This window comes from Drosophila teissieri, chromosome 2R (genome assembly GCF_016746235.2).
Source record: "Drosophila teissieri strain GT53w chromosome 2R, Prin_Dtei_1.1, whole genome shotgun sequence".
Classification (NCBI taxonomy): domain Eukaryota; kingdom Metazoa; phylum Arthropoda; class Insecta; order Diptera; family Drosophilidae; genus Drosophila; species Drosophila teissieri.
The window spans coordinates 17,748,717-17,769,559 of NC_053030.1; the positions used below are offsets into that span (position 1 = coordinate 17,748,717).

General features: G+C 43.4%; 1 protein-coding gene across 3 annotated transcripts; it reads right to left on the bottom strand.

Moving 5' to 3' along the window:
• Positions 1-49: 49 nt before the first annotated feature.
• Positions 50-20,784, bottom strand: LOC122612493 (heterogeneous nuclear ribonucleoprotein K homolog). Of its 3 annotated transcripts, none has more exons than XM_043786154.1 (9): positions 20,602-20,784; positions 12,685-12,791; positions 12,520-12,576; positions 10,719-10,762; positions 9,788-9,860; positions 9,625-9,720; positions 1,252-2,181; positions 1,022-1,191; positions 50-459 (listed from the first exon to the last, which is right to left on the bottom strand). In XM_043786154.1, exons 2-9 carry the CDS (start codon positions 12,778-12,780, stop codon positions 429-431), a joined length of 1,497 nt encoding a protein of 498 aa, XP_043642089.1. In that variant the 5' UTR covers positions 12,781-12,791; positions 20,602-20,784; the 3' UTR covers positions 50-428. The 3 variants fall into 3 exon arrangements, with proteins under 3 accessions (XP_043642089.1, XP_043642090.1, XP_043642091.1); XM_043786155.1 differs by having other exon boundaries at positions 997-1,191; XM_043786156.1 differs by lacking the exons at positions 10,719-10,762; positions 20,602-20,784 and having other exon boundaries at positions 12,685-12,752.
• Between the last annotated feature and the right edge of the window lie 59 nt (positions 20,785-20,843).

Sequence of the window (20,843 nt, forward strand, 5' to 3'; positions counted from 1 at the left end):
ACAAACATTGCCCACAACGTTCAAACATAACGTACAAACATCGAGTGGATCAAGTTTTTGTTTACTTTATTTGTTCATTCTTCTTATCATACAGAGTTTTAAGGTTGACTTTCCCCCCAAATAGCAAACTGGTGACGACGAGGATGAATGGTGGGGGATGCAGGCGCTGATGGTTGGGGCAACTCGGTTCCAGTTTCTTATTCATTTGGGGCATATTCACTTAACGTTAGAGAAGAAATACATAAATTTCTTTCGTATTTGGAGGATGCTCTCTCGCCCTGGTCTTTCGCCAGTTCTTCCTTTCAGTAAATTTAAATTTAAACGTGAAACGCAGCACTTCTCGATGGTTATTGTAGTTGTTGTTGAATTTGTTGTTGCCGATGGTGTTGCTATTGCTGTTGCATCTGGCTGTTCAAGTCGTTGCCCACTTAAATGTTTCGCCTGCCATTCTCGTGTACGCTGCAATGAGAAGAGTCGGCGGCAGGATGGCAGCAAGCCAAAGGAAAACATAATTAATGAACTTTTTAATGAACAGCAGATACGGCTAAATGAATGTGGGTGTGGATGTCGGTGGGCTTGTGATGGGATGGTAGCGGGGATTTCGTTTTTGGGTGAAATAGTTATTCGCGATGGATGTTTTTTTTCTTTGTGAGGAGTTTCCAATGCCGTGTTTAGTTTTACTGGTTAACCATCGATAGAATGAAGAGCACAAATGCACGCCGTAAGAAGACAAGGGATTTATTGTTATTACCAAAGACCAAACAACAAAATCACTAGTCTTCCATACGGAATGCACTCCCAGGAGGACCAGTCGGTTAGTTAATAACGAGTTTGGATGGAGTTACGATCAAGCACTTAAGTTAACACTTGGAACACAACGCAGACACCACTTTCCAAATTAATCACGCGTTGCCATTGGTTTGGGGCCAGGTATTGTTGGTGTTAGTGTGTTATTGTGGGGTGGGGGTGGTTAGACAAATGATAGGAAGTGCATACTTCTTAGTCTGATTGCGACACCAACCTCTGTTGCAGCAGATACTGGGCCATTTGTATTTGCTTGGGCGTGCCCGAGATGGTGATGATACGATCGTTCGAGTTTGGCAGGGGCTCGTCGATGGTGATGTATGCACTGGACTCGTTGCGGATGCGACGAATACGGCCACCTCCCTTGCCAATAATGGCACCAGCCAGCTGAAACGCAAAGAATACAATTAGTTAAAACTCGATAAATTAAGAAAGATGTACACCCACCTCTTTTGGAATGGTGACCTGTGTGCTGTTGTTGGGATCATGACCCTGTGGCACATTTGTCGCGGCATTTGGGCTGCCATTCGGCCCACCGTTAGCTCCACCGCCAGCATTGAAGCCACCAGCTCCATTAGCACCACCCAAGGCACCAACGCCGCCGTTGTTAGCACCACCACTCAGTCCATTGCCCAATCCACCGGGTCCGCCAGGATTCTGACCAAAGCTGCCCAAGCTGGGCAGGCTGCTGGTACCGCCCTGGTTCTGGCTGAAGCTACCTAGGCTTGGCAGACTGTTAGTGCCCTGGGTCTGTCCAAAGTTGCCGGAATTTCCGCCAAAGTCGCTGGGTCCGCCGCCAAAACCGTTGTTGCCAAAACTACCGCCACCGAAAGGTCCACCGGCGCCGCCACCAAAGCTGTTTCCGGCAAATCCGCCAGCACCGCCAGCGCTGTTGCCAAAACCATCAACATCACCGCCACCGCCATTGGCCCACGGGTTGATGAACGGATTGTCGCGCTGTCCCATACCAGCACCTGCCACAGCTCCGCCAGCGGCGCCGCCAAAGCGATCAGCTCCGCCACGTCCGCCAGCATTGCCGCGAGCACCGCCAGCATTGAATCCACCACCATTGCCTCCTGCTGCTCCGCCGGCAGCACCTCCAGCTCCACCTCCGCCGTTACGATTGTTTCCCCGCTGACTGGGTCGGGTACTGCCGCTGCCAGTGCCGTAGCCACCATACTCATCCGCATATACGCGGTCAAAGTTCATGGGATCATAGTTATGTATCGCTCCCTTGATGGGAGTGTCCCGGGTGAGTGTGATCACCTCGCGCACCGCATCGATGACCTGGCTCTGTTTGCCCACGGTCTGCACCACACGGTCCGTGCTCTGGGGTGCCACGTTCGAGAAGACCTTCAAAAACCGGCAGCCGATGCGCTGTAAAATGTAATTAAAGGAATTAAATTAGTACTCTGATTACAACTTTCCATGTAAGTTGTGCCCCTATGAACGGTAATGCTGAAAGATATTTCTAGCATTTTACGAGTCTGGAATAATTCATGTCAGGTACCTAACACTTGTTTCCTTTTTGTAGTTTTCTGTATACCTATATTTTCCGAGAAATTCAACAACTAGTTTTTCAAACGAAACAAAAATGCATCATGGTCACCAGTTTGAAAACTGTGTATTCCATGGATAAGTAATTTATTTTCCCAGAATTTAGAACAAAAGGACACACACCGAGCATTGCAAATCCTGGTCAAGGTCCAGTAAAGGCCGAGCCTAAATCAATTTGGCCATGACATTGCCCCTGGGTCCTGACCCGAAACTCTTCACAAAAGTGTATGTGTGTGTGTTCTGTGTCCTGCATCCTGGCACAGCGGGCAATGGCTCCTAATCAGCATGAAGCAACGACGCGGCAGATGCTGGACACACATAGCTTCTACCTGCGCTGGGACAGCGATTCCGGATTCGGGGCAGCTGTTCGCTCTGCTCAGCATGTAAAGTGGCAGGAAGTGCGCTTGCCCCCTCTACATATTTGATATCCTCTCCGATATCTCTCCATATACAGCTCCTCGTCTTGCCTTTCTTTTCCCTGTCTGCGGCGGAAGTGTAAATGAGAAATTTGATAGCCACTTAAGGGGGGACCGAACAAGAGGCTCGCACTGATTTCCGAGTGTGTGAGTGCATGTGTTTGGAGGCCCGCTTCCGTTTCGAATTCCCCCCCGTTTCCTCTGGACCCTCTTTCCAGTTCGTCATTGTCCCCGGTCGCCTGGACGCGTTTCCCATTTTTATTTGTGCCTGGCCGTCTGATGATTGCATCATTCCTAAGCCCATTGCGTGCTGTATAAGTGTGGTGTGGCAGTGACCAAAAGCTGCGTCATGTTGCCCCCCCTCTCTCTCCCTGGCGACAAAACTCGTTGCGTGTGCTCCAGACAACAATGGCGACATCAAAATTCTGAAGTATACACCCCGCCCCTGCCCCCTGCAGCCTTTTGCCCCACAATTGGGGCCTGTTCAATGGCCAGGGGAATAGCGTTGAGTCACACAGTGTAGTGTATAAACACACAGGACGACCATGTTCCATGTCAGTGGTCGGTCATTCAGTGAATCAAAAATTATTAAATTTAAACATGACAACGGACTGTATCTGCTCCTCGTTTTATCTTAATAGCTGCTGTGTGTGCGTGTGGATCACGAAATATAGCATACTTTCGGCCTTCGCATGAAATGCTAATATAATGTAAAAAGCTAAACTAGTGGCTCACAGCTAAAAAAAAAAAGAAGCAAGCTCACTCCAACACATAAACAGCCACTAATTTTAATATTTTTGGCGCCCAACGGGGGGCAGCTAGAATTTCGACAAACTGTCGTTTGGTGGCGCCACCGAGCTAAATAATAGATTATGTATAGAACTGAAAGCCATTAAGTGGTGGCACTAAGCGTTGGTTTTATTTCACCAGTTTTTGTAACAGCTTTCCCATATTGTTTATAGTGCTTGGCCATTTGATTTTTAAATATCACTTTGTTTTATACTCTTACCTCTTGAACTATTCACTTTTAGCGCGCACATAATTCATTTACTTCGGGTTCGCTTTCCTTTATACTTGTATATATATGCAGGTTGCGGTAGATAACTGATTTTATTTTATTTGAAAGATAATTGGTGGCATTATTGATGGTATATACGAGGGTCGTTTGATAAGTCCGTGACTTTTTGAATAAAATATATTTTTTTCGTCAAAGAAGCGTTTTATTTCTCAACATAATCTCCTTTTAGCTCTATACATTTAGTCCAGCGTTTTCCCAATTTTTTTATTCCTTCCAAATAATAGGTTTTCTCAAGGCCCTCAAAATAGTCGTTTGTTTCTGTGATGACCTCTTCATTTGACCCGAATCTCTTACCGCCGAGCCATTTCTTCATGTTTGGAAACAAAAAATAGTCAAAGGGGGCTAAATCTGGAGAATATGCTGGATGGGGTAGCAGTTCGTAGCCCAATTTATGAAATTTTGCCATGCTGACTACACACGTGTGCACCCGTGCATTGTCCTGATGGAACAGCACTTTTTTTTTCGCCAAATGCGGTCGTTTCTGCTTCAAATCAATATCGAATCTGTCCAAAAGCTCTGAATAATATTCGCCGGTGATCGTTTTACCCTTTTCAAGGTAATCGATGTGAATGATACCTTGTGCATCCCAAAAAACTGTGGCCATGACCTTGTTGGCCGACAGACCCACCTTGGCCTTCTTTGGTGCACGTTCACCCGGTGTGGTGTGGTGGATCCATGTTTCGTCTACGGTAACGAAACGGCGCAAAAATTCGTTTGGATTGCGGTTGAACATCGCCAAACACTCCTTTGAAATGGTCACACGGTTGCGCTTATCGTCGTGTGTGAGCAATCGCGGCACCCATCGCGCGGAAAGCTTTTTCATGTCCAAATATTCATGTAAAATGTGATGTACCCGTTCAGTTGAGATGCCTACAGCCTCAGCTACCTCACGCACTTTCATTCTCCGATCATCCAATATCATTCCATGGATTTTGTCGACGATTTCTGGCATGACGACCTCTTTTGGGCGACCTGAACGTTCGGCATCACTTGTACTGGTACGACCACAACGGAACTCAGTAAACCATTTCTTAACCATTGAAATTGATGGTGCAGAGTCCCCATAATATTTATCAAGTCTTTCCTTGGTTTCGGTGATGGATTTTTTACGCAAAAAATAATGCTTAATTAGCACACGAAATTCACTTTTTTCCATTCACGAGATCGTCTGCTTTCAATGCCTATAAAACGCAAACCAAAAAACGCAGCTTTCTCAAAATTTTACAGTCAGCTGTTAATCGATAACTGCTGACAGGAGCAGTGTTGTATTTAGAGCAGGTGCGCGGCAAATACAAAAAGTCACGGACTTATCAAACGACCCTCGTATACGAGTATTTCGCGAGTTTAAGGACTCTGGTTGCGAGAGATGGCACAGGAGCAGAAGCAGGAGCACGAGGACCGTTCCCGACCAGCGCCAATGTCGAACTAATTGGGTTCAACGATTGCCAGTTGCCATGTAAGGAGAAGAAGACGCAGGCAGAGAGAAAAAAATGAAAACACTCGCACACAGGCACATAGTTTCCTCAGTTTCATGAAAGGCAGAAAGGAATATGAACACGGGAATACACACACACACGCACACACGAACGCAGAGACAGAGCAGCGACTGCGGCAGAGGACGCTCTGCTTCTTCCCTTCGTCCTGCGGCATTTGTTGTTTTTGTTATTGCTGTTGTGTGTGTGTCACGGCAGGCCAAAAAGGAAACGCAGGCTGCTGGGACAGCTGCTGCTCAGCTCCCGCTGGCAGCGAAACGGAACCGGTGTATTCAGCTCTCTTCAATTCCAAAAAAAATATATACAAAAAAAGGAATAAAAATGAAAAGGATACCATCTTCAACAACTCGAAGTTTGCATACTCTTGGTAGCAGAACTAAAACTTGCTTTCAAGTACGTTATCTCTCTTAAATGGAAACGTTTATATACCAATCTTAAAACTATATTCAGACTATCCTTAGACTATCGATACGAAATACATGTCTAACTATCCGCTCAACTTAATTCCCAACTTGATTGCTGTACAAACAGCTCATAAAAACTATAGCACCCTCCGCTGCGGCATAAAAAGTTTAATTCTTTTTCCAAAACGCATGCGCAGATGGGAAAAAATAAATAAAACGAAAGCAAATGTTATGAGCATAATCCAACAACACGCCATAACTATGTACATACGTACATACATATGTGTATATTGGCAAGTTTTCGAGAGGAAATAAGGGCAACCCATTAAACAACAAATCGCCTACGATTGATAAGCAAGAACAGAAATGAAAGAAGTGGGATCGAATCATATATGCAGCATCCACTAGATGCAGAATAGTCTTCCATTAAAGGATTCCAGCTAGCTTAGTAATGCGCTTAAGAGCTGACAGCACGGAAGGATGAAGATAGAGAGTGTCTTTCGGAACGAAGGACTGCAAATGGCAATCAAAATTCACTTACGACAACCGCAATTAAAAAACTTTTACGTTCTTATGCACACACGGAAACACCGAGCAAACCCAAAGGAGGAAACGTGCGTAATTGAAGTACCACGCTCACCGTACGGATATCAGTTACATATCAGTTGTAAGTTTCAACTTTAAGCAAAATCTAGATCTTCTGCTTGTAAATACTTTGTTTCATATATGCGTATCTATGCAAATGCTGGCACAGTAGCTGCTGCACATTTCTGTTGGTGTCACGGGGAAAAAACCATCGGGGGATTGTTGAGCATTCTATGTAGGAGCGCAGTCGAGGATGCGGCAAACAAGTCGGAAGGAAGCATCAAACTACTAATTTGATGCCGAGCACAGAAAGTGAAGAAGGAACCGGATATTGACGAAATTCCACGGCTGCCGCTCTCCGTTTGCCCCACAAAAGTTCCCTCTACGAACTTATTAATCAAATGATCAAAGGGAGCCCAGAGCCAACTCAAACCCAAGCGACAAATCGCGTTGGCTGCCAAAACAAAAAACCATCAGGAAACCAGATGTCGCTGCCAGGACTCGTCGTTTGCCTCAGCTGCCGCAATTCAAGGAATGCCTACGAAAAGGGTGCCCTTTCTTACCAATTTCTGAAAGGTATTCAAGGTTGTGCTAGGCACTCGCACTCACACTTAATGTCATTATCTTTTAAATTAAATTGTGAAGGAACGAGTCTGGAATTTAGTAGAATTTAGGGCCAGCATGAAAAAAGAACATGAAATACTGTACTATATACACATAACAGTGAGATCGAAACATTATATATTATGAAGATATATATAGTTCTACAGAAATACGTTCAAATCGATTAGAAAGAAGCACCCTATATCCCAGTGCCGAGTGGCATGGTATACGTGTGTAGGTAGCACCTGTTTGGCATTCATTAAGACGAACAGCAAGCAACAAATGTAAGCCGCAGGCAGCCAGACGGCAAAGCAGGCAAGCGGAGACTTGAACAAAAGCCAATGGCACGCTCAATCCTCAAATGCATTTTAGGGCATTTCGGATTTACGCACACACGCATACGCATACACACAATGGATGACGACGGCTGCAGGATCAGCCTGCCTGGCCCGCCTGCCTGCCTGCCTGGTGGAGTCGAAGTAGAAGCAGCTGTCGCTCATTATTGTGAGACCCTGACAGATGCCTCTTCTCCTCTCTGCTGCCTCCTTGGCACAGGACAACATTTTAATGGGCAGCATGGGCAACATGAAACACGAAACAGTTGTCTATGAACCGTGAGCCTATATCGGCAACACATGTCATGTCCCAGCAATGCGACAATTTTGGATCCAGTTTGGGGGGAAAATGTTTTAAAAATAATCTAATCCCAGGCAGCTAAGCTGAGAAACGAACTGAATAGATAGATAGATAGAACGAAAACTTAGCCTAAGGAAGTAATTATGATAACCCCAAGCGAGGAGATGAGCAGCAGAAAACCGGCTGCGTCAGAAACTCCGAGCGGGAAACGGCAGAAGGATAAAGCCAAATGGAAAGGAAACAGCTGCTTGCAGGGCCAGTTGTGGCCACTGCCCATGTTGTTCTTGCCGCAACGAAGAAGGCAGGAAAGTAACGAGGACGACTTCCTTTTTTTTTCAGCCAAGACGCAACCAAAAGGGGACCAAATACAAAAAATAAAAAAAAGAAGGTACAAATACAAAGAAGACAGACAAACACATGCTAGTCGGTGAGGCACAAACTAGGGATTCAGGGATTCTTCCCATTCTGATCATCTGCTGTGACCATCAAAGCGACGGACGGCAGCTGCAAGGATGCTGCTGCTGCGAAGGAGCCGCGAGTCTCGTCTAAGAAATTCATAATAACAATACAGCAACTTGGGCAACAGAACGAAAAGAGGCCACGATGCTGTAGGAATATACAGACGTAAGCTTTTTGTTTGCCGCCGCGGACTTGTTGACCTCCATAAAAAACAGCGCAGCAGCGCAAAAATATGAATATGCAAGAGCATAGAAGAGAACGGAAAGTAGGAGGCACTTTTAATCCAAGGCGGCTCTTGGACTTGGGCTTCAGCAGGACAGTGTTCCAATTAAAATGCAGCCCCTCCTGTCGTCGCTAATTAATGAGCCAAGCCAAATTGCGGATGGCAAAAAAAAAAAAAAATAAAAAAAAAGAAGCGCGATGCAGGTGCGAGGAAACGCGAGAGTTCGCCAATTGATTCACATCACACTCCGTCGCAGCCCACACTTCGGAATCGACCCCAATCCTGCACAGCGGGCCTTACATTGCGAATTGCGCAATTGAAAGCGTTTGGCGTGGCCGGGAACCCATTTTCAACCATTCACCGTTCACCATCCACCTGCCCTTCGCAGCTGCCGTTTGGTATTTGCCAGTGAAGAGGAGAGGCTGCCAAAGTGACAAGTGCGTTATGAAAGCCTTGGCACAGACGTCAGCAACAGATTCCCCAACTGAACGCCATTCCAAACCGTACACACTCATTGATGGAAATGCATTCTACTGTCGTTGTTGCCACAGAGCAAGGACCTGTGCGTACGGAGCCCAGTCCGTCGGAACTGGATGCCAGGACGCAGCCAGGACGCAGCAGCATAACTCGCATAAAGTTTTCGATTTAACCAAGCGCAAAGTTATGTTGACGGGTTTCGGGTTCACGTGACTGCCGCAAACGTTTGGGATCGTCAAAAACATGTCACAAATTCCCACTAACAATGCGGGCCACCTCACGTCCTGACCTGCATCTCCTTCTGCACCCATGTCCTTCCTGCCTCGTTCCCACTATTCGCTCGTAATAGGCCCAATTAAGTTAGCCTTCATTTGTCATGGCTGGCTGGCGATGTCAGTTGACCGCAGGACACTGCCATTATATGGCATGGAGAGCCGTGTGAACGCCGCACATGCGAGTGCCCAACTGGGAATTACATCAGAAATAGCGGAAATACTTGAGCTAAATATTTAATCAGCAAGAGCCTTGGGATCGGGCACATCAATATGTGACAGGTCGTGTAATAGACGTCCCTTTTCCCTGGTCTGTCCATTGGCTAGCTGTCGTTTTCCCACAACAAAGTTCAGCTCACTCAAACCGCAATGTAATAGCTGGCTCGTATGAAAATTATACGATCGATAAAAATGGTAACATTATAATTATACAGCCTTTATGGGTGAAAATAACTATTAAATACACACTGTATTGTCAACTGCAGCTAAGCACATATCTATTACTAATGGAAGATCGTATTCTTTTAGATTACTACCATGTTGCAGGTCATAAAAGCCCAGTTCTTAGTAATCAACTAGACTTAAGGGGTACAAGGATATGGCATTAGGTTACTCACGTCGCGGATCTCCTTGATCTTTTGTCCACCTTTGCCAATGACGCAGCCGGCCAAGCTCTGATGGATCAGTAGGCGCACATCGAAATCCTCGTCGCGCTGTTGGAAGAACGAAGAAGAGGGTTAACAATCTGGAGCACAAATGCAATGGCAAAAGTTGGCTTACCTCTTCAAAGTATTTCAACATTTCGGTGATAATCTCCAATGTGGACTCTATATCCGCCGATATTTGGATGGTTCTGTTCAAGCGATTAAACGTGCATAGAAATTGGTTTGGATTTTTTCATTTTTTTTTTTAGTGAGTGTTGGCGAAAAAAGAGAAAGAAGTGAGGGGAAACGCATATTAGAATAGAACATTAACTGAAAATTATTTATGGTCTAAACATTGTGTTCTTTTAATATCTTTCGGTTTTATTTCGGGGTCCATGGAACAAACTTTGGCAGAGAGATTCGGTGAGAGATAGAGAGAACAAGAGGGCGAGCAAGTGAGATTCTGTCCCTGTTGCCATGTATCAAAACAACAATACCACACAAGGACACACAAGACGCTTGCTGGGATTTCGATATGGACAAATGGATGATCTCAGGCCAGCGGATTGGCTGGCCCTTGCCTCTCGGCTGATTTCCGATTTCGGTGAAAATAACCATAGGCCGTGCATTTTGGGATGGGTTAATCGGGGTACTTGAGGTGCATTGCGGATTAGTATGCGATTAGGATTAGGATTAGCCTGAGAGCGAGATCAAGAGACGGAGCTAGCTAGTTAGACTGCGGCAAGCTTGGTTGCAATACTACTACAAATACGGATTGGGACACCAAGTGCCTGATATTTATTTATTTCTATATATATTTTGAGGGGGGGTGGGAGTAAGGACACATCACAATGTTCATGTAATTATTTATAGATGGGTACAGCTAGCGCATACAGGACATACAGAGAGATCTAGATGGGCTAAGGCTATGTAAGAACACGAAACACGAGTACCACTCGGCTCGGTGCTATTGGGTCCACACAATATACGAATATATAGGATATGCATTGAAGAGATGCGATTATAATCTAGTAATTGGTAAAAGGTTAAAGTTTTTTGTGGTTTACCGTTCGGGGCCTTGGGAATCGTCGACAGACACAGTGGCTTTATACTGTGCCCCACATTATTCACACATATTTGGAGACACGGGCGGGCAGGCAGGCGGGCGTTTGATGGACGGGCGGGCGTTTCGGTATCGGTATCGGTATCGTTTTCGGTCGATGGACGGGCGGGCGGGCAATCAGATAGGCGGGCGGGCGGACGGTCAGTTGGTTGGTCGATGGACGGGCGATTTAGTATAAGTAATTGTATTTCGATTGATTGATTCGCCGTTTTCATTTTCATATATATATATATATAAAAAGGCATTTCACACAGGGAGGGGGGGAGGTCACCCGCACAGATACAAACCCACATGGCACATGGAAATGGGGATTCGCACGCGTATGTATACAGATATTAGAATTATATAGATATAGATATAGGCGTTTATAGCCAGATATTGTAGCATTATAGCATAGTGCACGGCAACAGGGGGTGCAATTCGATTCGGGTTCAAGTTCGGGTTTCGACATCGGGCCAGGCCAGTTTCAGATTCAGATTCGGGTTCAAATACGAATTCAGATACGGATACAGATATAGATATAGATCCGAGGTTACCCAGTACCCGGGTGGGACATATAGACCAGAGACCATGGACCAGCGGTGCAGAGTGATGGTGCGGGCGGGCGGGCGTTTGATTGGTTGGTTGGAGGTTCGATTCGATCGATAAAGTTCGGTTCGATTCGATTCGGTTCGGTTCGATTCGATTCAGATGAGCGGTTGAAGATTTTTGTTGGACGTGCGAACCGACGACAGTTTGGTATATATATTGGTTTTGTTCAAATCGAAATCGAAATCAAAATCGATTTGTTGGTTACATATGGGGTGTACGCAAGAATAGAGAGAGAGAGAGAAGAGAGAGAGAGAAAATTGTTCATTTAGTTAAAAGGTTAATTAGCGGTGTAAATTTATCGTTTTATTTTCATATTCTTTTCTTATTGAGTTATATAAAAAAAAACGGAATTTTTTTTCCAGATTTTGATTAAATAAAGCGCCTTTAGTATATATTACACATATTTGCATCCAAGCTTCATGGTTTAGATTCCCCTAAGATTGTATTTCAAATGCTCCTTTTTGTTTTTGCCAGTAACGAAACGATAAATAAAGAGAAACAGAGATTCGAAATACGGTAGCCAAACAGAGAAAGTAAGAGAGAGCATGAGAGAAAGAGCGTTAGTCGAGTGCAAGGACCCGAGTTAGTGAGAAGCGTGCTGGTATTCGACTAGGATTTGGGTTTCTCCAGGATCTCCGCCTACATGGAGATCGATCGAGGGAGCGCGAGACGAAGATAGCGGGGAAGTGACAGAGAAAGAGAGAGAAGTAGAGAAAGGGAAATTTTGGGGACCATACCGAGACAAAAGACAGGGTTCTCTTCGGATTCGGTGTTGGTTTTGTATTCGTTTTTTCGGGAGTTTCCCAGCTTCAATTCAATTCAATTCGAGCTGGAGAATTGGACGGCTGCCAGAGACAAAGTCGAGAGAATTGAGAAAGAGGTGGACAGTGAGAGGGAGACAGAGTTCACTAGAGAGACACACAATGACAGCGGCAGTGGCAGAGGCTTTCGGGATTCACTGGGGACATGGTTTCGATTTGGTTATTTTCGCTTGTAAGTTTCTAAGTTTTGTGGTGCAACAAATAAGACATAATTGTAAATAATACTAGACGCTTCAATAGTGAATTATGCAGTTTGTTTGTCTATCTTTTTTTTGTTTGTTTTGTTTTGTTTTGCTTTGACTGACTGTGGTGTTCATGGGTTTGTTATAGTACCTGAGTCCTCATCTTCTGAATGTGCTGTCCTCCTTTGCCGATCACAGCTCCAGCGATCTGTTAAATAATAAAAGATAGAAAATAGTTTGAAGTTCGTTAAGAGTTAATGAAGGGCTTTCGGCTTTAGTTATTCCACTTAAATTAAACAACCAGCAATTAACTTACACTGCTCGGAATCAGTATGCGAACGGTCTCCTCGTTGCGGCGATTGCGCTTCTGGTCCTGTGGTCCCTCCCCTGCATCGTTCATTTCACGCTTCATTCTCAGTCTCTCTGCAATTGGAAAGGCGGAATTCGGAATTCGATTAATCTCGCAATTGTTTAGCCAACTATGTTGATCTTTGGCCAGTTTCGGTTCAACTGGCACATCAAATCGAACTGCCACTGCCTCGAGTCAACCACTCTCGGCATGTGTAAATCGTTGTGGGCCGAACAGAGTTGTCGGCTTAGCTAACAGTTGATTTGGCTAGAAATTAAAGTTTAGTTACGAAACTACAAACTGATTGTTTGATCCCAAAGTGAGCAGTCAACTATTCATTACGATCAATCTGTGGAATATCTATGATACAACTGCCTTATCTATCTATCAAATTAGCGATTTTATAATGGCGATTTGAAGACCCGGCATCACTGATGAACACATTCCGAGAAGGCATGAGGTGAGTCGCAGGTTTCTTGACGTTTTTTGCCCACCGCAATTGAATAACAATTTAATTCAGTTTCCATTTCAGAGCTAAGCTCTGTGCCGAGATCCGATCTGGTTCGTGCCGCAGCTGCACTTGGCTGCGATTCATCTCGGTGGCCCGCGCGTTGCACTTCCAATTTGGGAGGCATCAATCATCAAGTATACGCCCTGTGCCCCACTCCAGCCCCCTAAAGGCCCAGTAAGCGGAAATGCCAGACAACCAACGCTCCAACGAAACCCCTATATATAGTATTTCTATAAAAATATATTCTTGTGTAGCACTGCGCTGCATGTATGATTTATATATGCTGGCATAATTGAGCAAGCCAACATGCACAACAACAACAATACGTTACGAATTGTAACGAAAAATTATAAATTTATAGAAATGAAGCTGGGGGCAGTGGGTGAGAGTTGGATTCAACAATTGTTGGCCTTTGTGTGGACCGCCCACGGCAATAAGTTGAAATCCCTCATTATTTCCAGGGACCTCAGGTTTTTTCTTCTATTCCCTAAATCGGAGTATCTCAGCTTGTATGGATTACAGTGGAAATAACGATATTTATCATATCAGGTATCAAATGAAATAGCTACTAGCTGATCGCAGAGTATTTTCACTTCGATGAATCGAAATCAGTTCAACGGCTGTTCATTTTATTGTGGTTTCATATGTCAAAACGCCAATTGTCTAAGCTGCTGTTAAGTTGTCAAAAATCTTTTCGATATAACAATGAGCCAACAGCAGCTTCGGAAGATTAAATGAATTTTTCGAGGGCTCAAGAGGCGGCTCAAAATTGGAAATGACTTGAAGTACAGGTGGTGTAGTACATTATTTGGAGTGTGAGTGTGGGCAGAGCTTAAAGAAGTGGTAGCCACCTTCAAACCGAAGTTGATCAGGCCTTTGGATGGTGATGCAATCGTAATTGGTAATATTTGCCCATAGAATTTGAAAGGATTTCACCAGGAATATACGGTTACAATTGCCAATCAGTATTCAAATGAGAAAACCCACATAATGCTGCACTACGTAAAGTACGATAGGGCTTTTGTTCTCCAAGTTACCTTCTTTTGTTTTTAAAAATATAACAATGTTTCACTTATATTATTATTGTTGGCAAAGATCTTATAGATTTGCTTCTCACATTCACAGACTTGGTTTTTTAGTGCTATAACACCATGGATCTGAGGATCCAACCAAATGAATAGAGCCAGTGCAGAGAGCACCGCCCGAGAGTCCTGTACGAAAACTAATGAACTCAATTTACCAGAACTGGGGCTATTTATACCGGAAAAGCCATCCATATAATGCCCAAGGGCTGGCCAATCGGAAGCTATAGTATCGGTATATAGACAGCGGAAATCGTCGGCCAATAGAAATCGTACAAATCAAGTGACAATACCGAAAACGGGGGAAGTTACCGCTTTTGGACACCGGATGCTAGGCAACCAGGATAATTGTACTGGACTGACCATAACAGAAACTCTATACGAACCATAGGATAGATAAGTTCCTATGTACGAAATGGGGGCGCATACCCTATATACGGATACAAAATATTGGTATCATGGGAGGAAAGTGCAGTTTTCTATTGGAACTTTACATATGTGAGATATGGATTCATTATATAAATTTGGGTCCTCCTCTTCCTTTGCTACCCCAACCGCAAGGTATTTATACATACATATATCATATAGACCCACAAATTGTATAGTAATTTTCTATGCATGTGTTGGTGGAGGACTGGGTATTGGATTTTAAGTTCGACATTAGTCTAATAACCAGGCGTTTTAAATGGCACAAAGGGGACTGCAGTTTTCTTGCAGCTATATGCGCCTTTGCCTTTTCGAGGGAACTTCAGCTGATGTTTTCACATTATGCATATTTTAAGGGCTAAATAAACGGATCATCGGTGGAGTGAGCCGGCGAAGTTGAGGCAATTGGAGGCGGAACCCGTTTGTCTAAGATAGCAAATCGTTTAACTATTGATAGAGCAATCGCCATATAGGGTCCAGTCCCTCGACTAAATGCCTGTGAAATGCAACAAATTGCGCTGACCTGGACAAATATCATTAAGGGGGCTATCCCCACGACGCCATGACGTGGCATTAGACGGGGGGCCTTCAATGCACTTTGCATGTGCATCTGATGGACATGGTTTATTCAGGCAAATTGCAATAATTTCAAAACTCCAGTCCTTGCAAGATGAACCCATGTGTCAGCCACACAATAAAATGGGGCCACCCAAAGTAATAACCAATGAAGCGCTGGGAGTATTAACAGCCGTTCCCAACGGGTTGGCAAACTAATTATAGGGTAATTCCTGTGACAGACCACTTGGACCGCACCGTTTACAATTGGAAACCCTTAGACCGGAAGAGCAATTTAAAAATGGAAAAAGAACCGAAGATTGCTTCCGTTTTTATCAGCACCTTTTGATTGCAGTCTGCGTGTGGTTAGACTGGCGATAGAAGAACTTTTTCAGCTAGAAATTTGCCACCCAGCAGCCTCCCAGGAGCAGAGGCGAATTGCAATGGAGGAACAGAAGGAGCTGGACGGTGAAAGTTAGCAGGCTGCTCGCATTCCTGAAAGTGACATAAATGACAGGTACACAATTATGTGAAAATCATTTGATTGCTGTCCACATCCTGTTCAAATAGCTTTTGACAGCGCACACGCGTCCAGGCAAACCAACCCACACCCACAAGCCACCCTTCTTCGCCATCCACCACCCAGAATGCCACCCACCAGCGACACCACAATAAGCGACAATAATTTAAGTTGCCCGGCCAGGTGAGTGCTTGGAACTTTTATCCCCTTTTTTTTGTGCATATTTCCCCCCAGGCCAATACACTAATACGCAGGTGGGCTGGCTGACCACAAAAACGCAAACACACAGCACAGCAGCTACAATGGCAGGAAGATAAAGGCACACGGGGAACCGCTGGCGAGCTTATGTCCAGCGAGACGTGGCAAGCCACACGAAAACGCGGTTTGCGGCTGCCCACCGAAATGCAAAAAACAAAAGCCGGGAAAGGTTAATTTCAGCCAAGAGAAAAGTGTATACCCTGCTCCAAAAGCTCAAGCGATCAATGTAACTCAACAAAACGTAAAGCTGTGTATGTTTTAAAGTCTAAAAAATGATTTAATGAAGAATTTTGTATGACAGTTATTGTTATTCTCTAAAATGCATTATGAAATGCTAATTAAAATGGCACACATGTGTTTTACAGGCGTATAAATTCAAATAAAACACTTTTTAAAATGATCAGATCCGGAAAAATCCATAACGTCATCCGGGATATGTGAATTTTAATGTTAAACGAAAAGTGTAACAAATTTCGTTTATGTAACCAAGCAACTTTTCAATGTTTCAAGCCCTTTTAAGTAATTTTCTACAGTTTTATTTACAGATGAATGAGTTACTGTATATTTTAGAATATATTCGAGCGAGCAGTCAATATAAATATATGATAGGTAATAGTTAATTTGAAGGAATTCATGTCACGTTTGTATCATTTCTATCCTCACACATGTGTGTCTGTGTTCACGCCTAAAGCCGGAGAAAGCTCCTGCCACATCCTGCCGTGCATTTTGCCAGCGTAATTGGGCGTTGGGTGTATGCGTTTCAACTCTATAATTTAGCGGAAAAACAGCTAATGGACGTCATGTCCAAACCAAAAAGAAAAAAGAAAACACAGGGAAAAAGGGGAAAAACAGAGCCCGGAACCAGAGGAAGGAATCAGGTTGAGGATATGGCCACGAAAGTTGGGCACCACCGCCGGAAATGCATACAATTGACAATTCTCATCGCCCCCGCGCTGCGTGTGTATTAGTGTGTGTGTGTGTGTATATGTGTGTGTGTCCTGTTTGTGCTTTGTGGCCTGTCCACTTCAAGGCTTTTATGGACATGTCAGCGTGCTTAGCGAGCAGCCTGACTGAACTTCTCCCCCCCCCAATCGCGTGTGCCCCCCCCACAAATCGGTGGCGGGGGCATGGTGGGGCGTTGAGCTCAGTTCAGCTGGTCCCAGCGCTAATAACTAATGTGCTTATGGCGTGTGCCATGTAGTGGTTGGTTGCTGCTCCGCCAGTCTATCCCATGGTATTCTATTCTATTCTAGTCCGTTCTGTCCTGCTCGGCTGGCTTCTTTGCAGTCGTCCATTTATGTTCTCGTCCAACTTCCACAGTCTGATTACTACAGTTCGACTTGTCTTTGGGTGCTGCACGGCAAGAAAAACTTTGTGACTTACGCACAGTAATCGAAATAGCAAAAATCATAATCTATAATCCATGAATGCCCCTATTTATCAGCAAATCACTACTTTCTAATCCTTGTAGCGCAATTCTACCGTTTTCCAACAAGTATGAGTTGTGAAAAGTAGGAAAATATTTTCCAGTGCACTCCTACCCCTCTCCGCACCCTCTTCACAATGGGGCAACCCCTGAAGTTGTTGCATTATTAAAAGGCTTCGATTGAAAAGTACTTTTCTGTCTTCCCACTCCAATTGTGGTCCCAACTCAATTCTTTATTATTTCCCTTATTGCTTTGGCTTTATCTATTGCTGCGTTTGTCAACTGCATCTCTCGACAATCCATTCTTGGCTAATTAATTGGAAATATAAGAATTGCCTTGCAGCAATAGAAATACTCGTCAAGGTTTGAAAATCAATAAAACTCGCTTGAACACAAAACGTGTTTAAGGCAATTTTTTCTTCTTTTTTCTTTTTGCGGCGATTTGCATAAAAATATTTGTGCTTCTTTTCTACAGCATTTTTCGTCTGTCATTTGAGACAAAAGCCATCGAAAATCACCGAGTGGAACATGTTTTGCGAATGCGATTGAGTTGGGAGAAGGTTTTTACCAGAGAATGGCACTTGTGAGTTCAAAAATAAGCATTTCTCTGGGCAAACAACGAACCAACCAGCATAGTTAACCCATATAAACAGATGATAAGTTCTAGGAATTCACCTATATGCGGGCAACATAACCGAGATGTTTGTGGCACTTATTTGTACCAGGAAACAGATTCATGTGGGAAATCAGCAACATCAAAGCGACCTACATCCGACAACCAATTACAGTACAATTGCAACTTCACAATAATATATTTTTTGTATTTATTTCGTTTGCTCATGCTGGGGCTGATTGCATTGAAAATATGGCAAGCAACATACATTTTTCATTTTGCAAGAGCGATTTGGAACGCAAAGCTACCAATGACAATATAAAATGCGAGATATATGTACGTACATTGATGTACACAAGTAGAGAATATAGGCCAATGCACATGAACAGCAAATATTAGATTTAAATATTTGATTTTTTCGCTATTTGGCATCTTGAATTATGCAAAAATATAGCGCTACTTACTTGTCACGTTCTTTATTTAACGATGACAAATTGCAAACCTCCATAAATAAGCTGCAAACGAAATGTAATGAAATTACAATCATTTTCGAATGCGTAAAACTATTTTTAAATGGTGAAGCACTTCGAAATTTATATTGGTCTGTATATTTGCGTACTCGTTAACTATAGCTAAATTTAATGAAGAAACCTAAATAGCTGTAGGAAAAAACTATACAAGTTTAGGACTGAAAATGTTACCACCTAAGATGCCACATAAAAAAACATAAATTACGACCATATTTTTAACGTTTTACTGCAGAACACGTAATTACTGGAATATACTGTTCCTTATTTGCTTTCATAAATATGATTTTTTTATGAGTTTTATTATTACGAATGTAATTTAGTTCTGAATATACATTCATATTCTTTTACGTAATAATAGGGAAGACCCAAATCAATTTGTGCAAGAAATTATTTCCTTGGTTTACTGTGTGTTAAAACTAAAAACAAACAAAATGAACATGAGGCTGATGAGTGAAATTGTCATGCCTGTTAACCAGATTTGAAAGGGTCCGAAATCTGCGGATAGAGAAGTACAGGGAGACTGACTCTTCTATGGAACACCAAATGGCAAGAGAATAAACAAAACAAACTATTTAGGTGTGTCACAGAAATATCTTCCAATCGCAAGTCAAATATTGGTGTCATAGAAATTTTAAAGTGATTTAAAAACCAATAGATTGCCGATAGCTATTTGTACATATTGTATGTATTGTGTTTAAACTATTGAACAAGACTATTTGGTATTTGTTTGCTGACCAATTTTTAAAGCAGCACATTTACGTGAGAATTCAGTTCAATGTCAACGAACGCGTGCAAATAGCCGCGAAATATCTTTGAAATTGCTTCACTCGAAATAAACGCTAGAAACACAAAAATACCTCGGCCAAAAAAGGCAAATAAAAGCGAATTTTTTGCGCCAAACTGGAAATCTAAACAGAGACAAAGGAGATTCGTCACAATCGCCAAAGAACGAAAAGCAAAAGTCGCGTCTTTACGACCTGCAGAATTGCTGGGAAGATTTGCAGACAGAAGACGAAGAAGAAACGAGATTGTTAAAAAGCTGCAAGTGTCAATGGGTTAATCAGGGGGGAACGGGCATAGAGAAGAGTGCCTGGAAAGAGAAGGGAGTGACAAAGAGACGGGATAAGGGGGAGGCAAGTAGGTGGTAATAAGCTGCACCCAGCCAAGAAGCAAAACGACAACGACAAAAACAGTTAGCTCCCATTGAACTCGCATTTGTATTTTTCTCTCTCATTAGCCTCTCTTTGCCATTTCCTCTGCTTCTCCGTTTTCTACGTAGTACCTCATCGATTGATGCTAAAAACTATGAATAAAATATAGGTTAGGCCTTTTCCTTATTTGTAAAAAGCCAACGAACGTTGAACTCGTCTCGTAGCGTGGGAGTTTTGCTTTCGGAGTAACGAAACTATTTTGTTTTGATTTTATCTCGGCAAATTATAATGAAATTTATGCACCGGTGTAACCGCGTGGAGATAAAAGAAAAAGGGAAGAAAAGAAAAGGAAAAAGCAGCAAATGTGAAAAGCAAAACAAGCGACCAAAGCGGATGGGCCAATGATAAAAACAACATCTATGCGACTCTGTACTTTAAGTAAAAGCCGGCATGCGTGCGAGCAAGCGAGAGAGGGAGAGACGACGGGGCGGCCGAGCGAGAGAGAGCTAGGAATATTTCTGTGTGCCCCGGTGGTTGTAACAAAAAGAAAGGAGAAAAAAACTGTAAAAGTGAAGCGCCGAAGCCAAAAGAACGAATTTGGGGGTGTAGTTAAAAACCGCACTATAATGCTATAAAAAATCGGCATGTATTGGCAAATCTTTTTTTCGTAGAAATGTATTCGGGAAAACACAAGACCGCACACACGCATACACACACACTGCTTTTAGCCTGGTTTATTTGCCTCGCAAATTCGCTTTTCATTCGCGTCCCCCAGGCAAAAGACAAAAAAAATATGTAGAAGAAAAACTCACCTATCGGGATGCCTTTGTTTTTCTTCAGCTGCAAATACGCTGATGACGCCAAACTTAATCACTTAACCGTCCAATTGTTATTCAACACGCTTTTGTTCGCCACTAAACGCTGGCTGGTAAAATATTATTCAAAATATGTATAGCACAAACACAGGAGAGCTGAGTTAAAATGCACAAAACTTAGAGAGGAATTGGAAAATGGCGTATCACCCTGTCATCGATACCTAACTATCGATATGTGC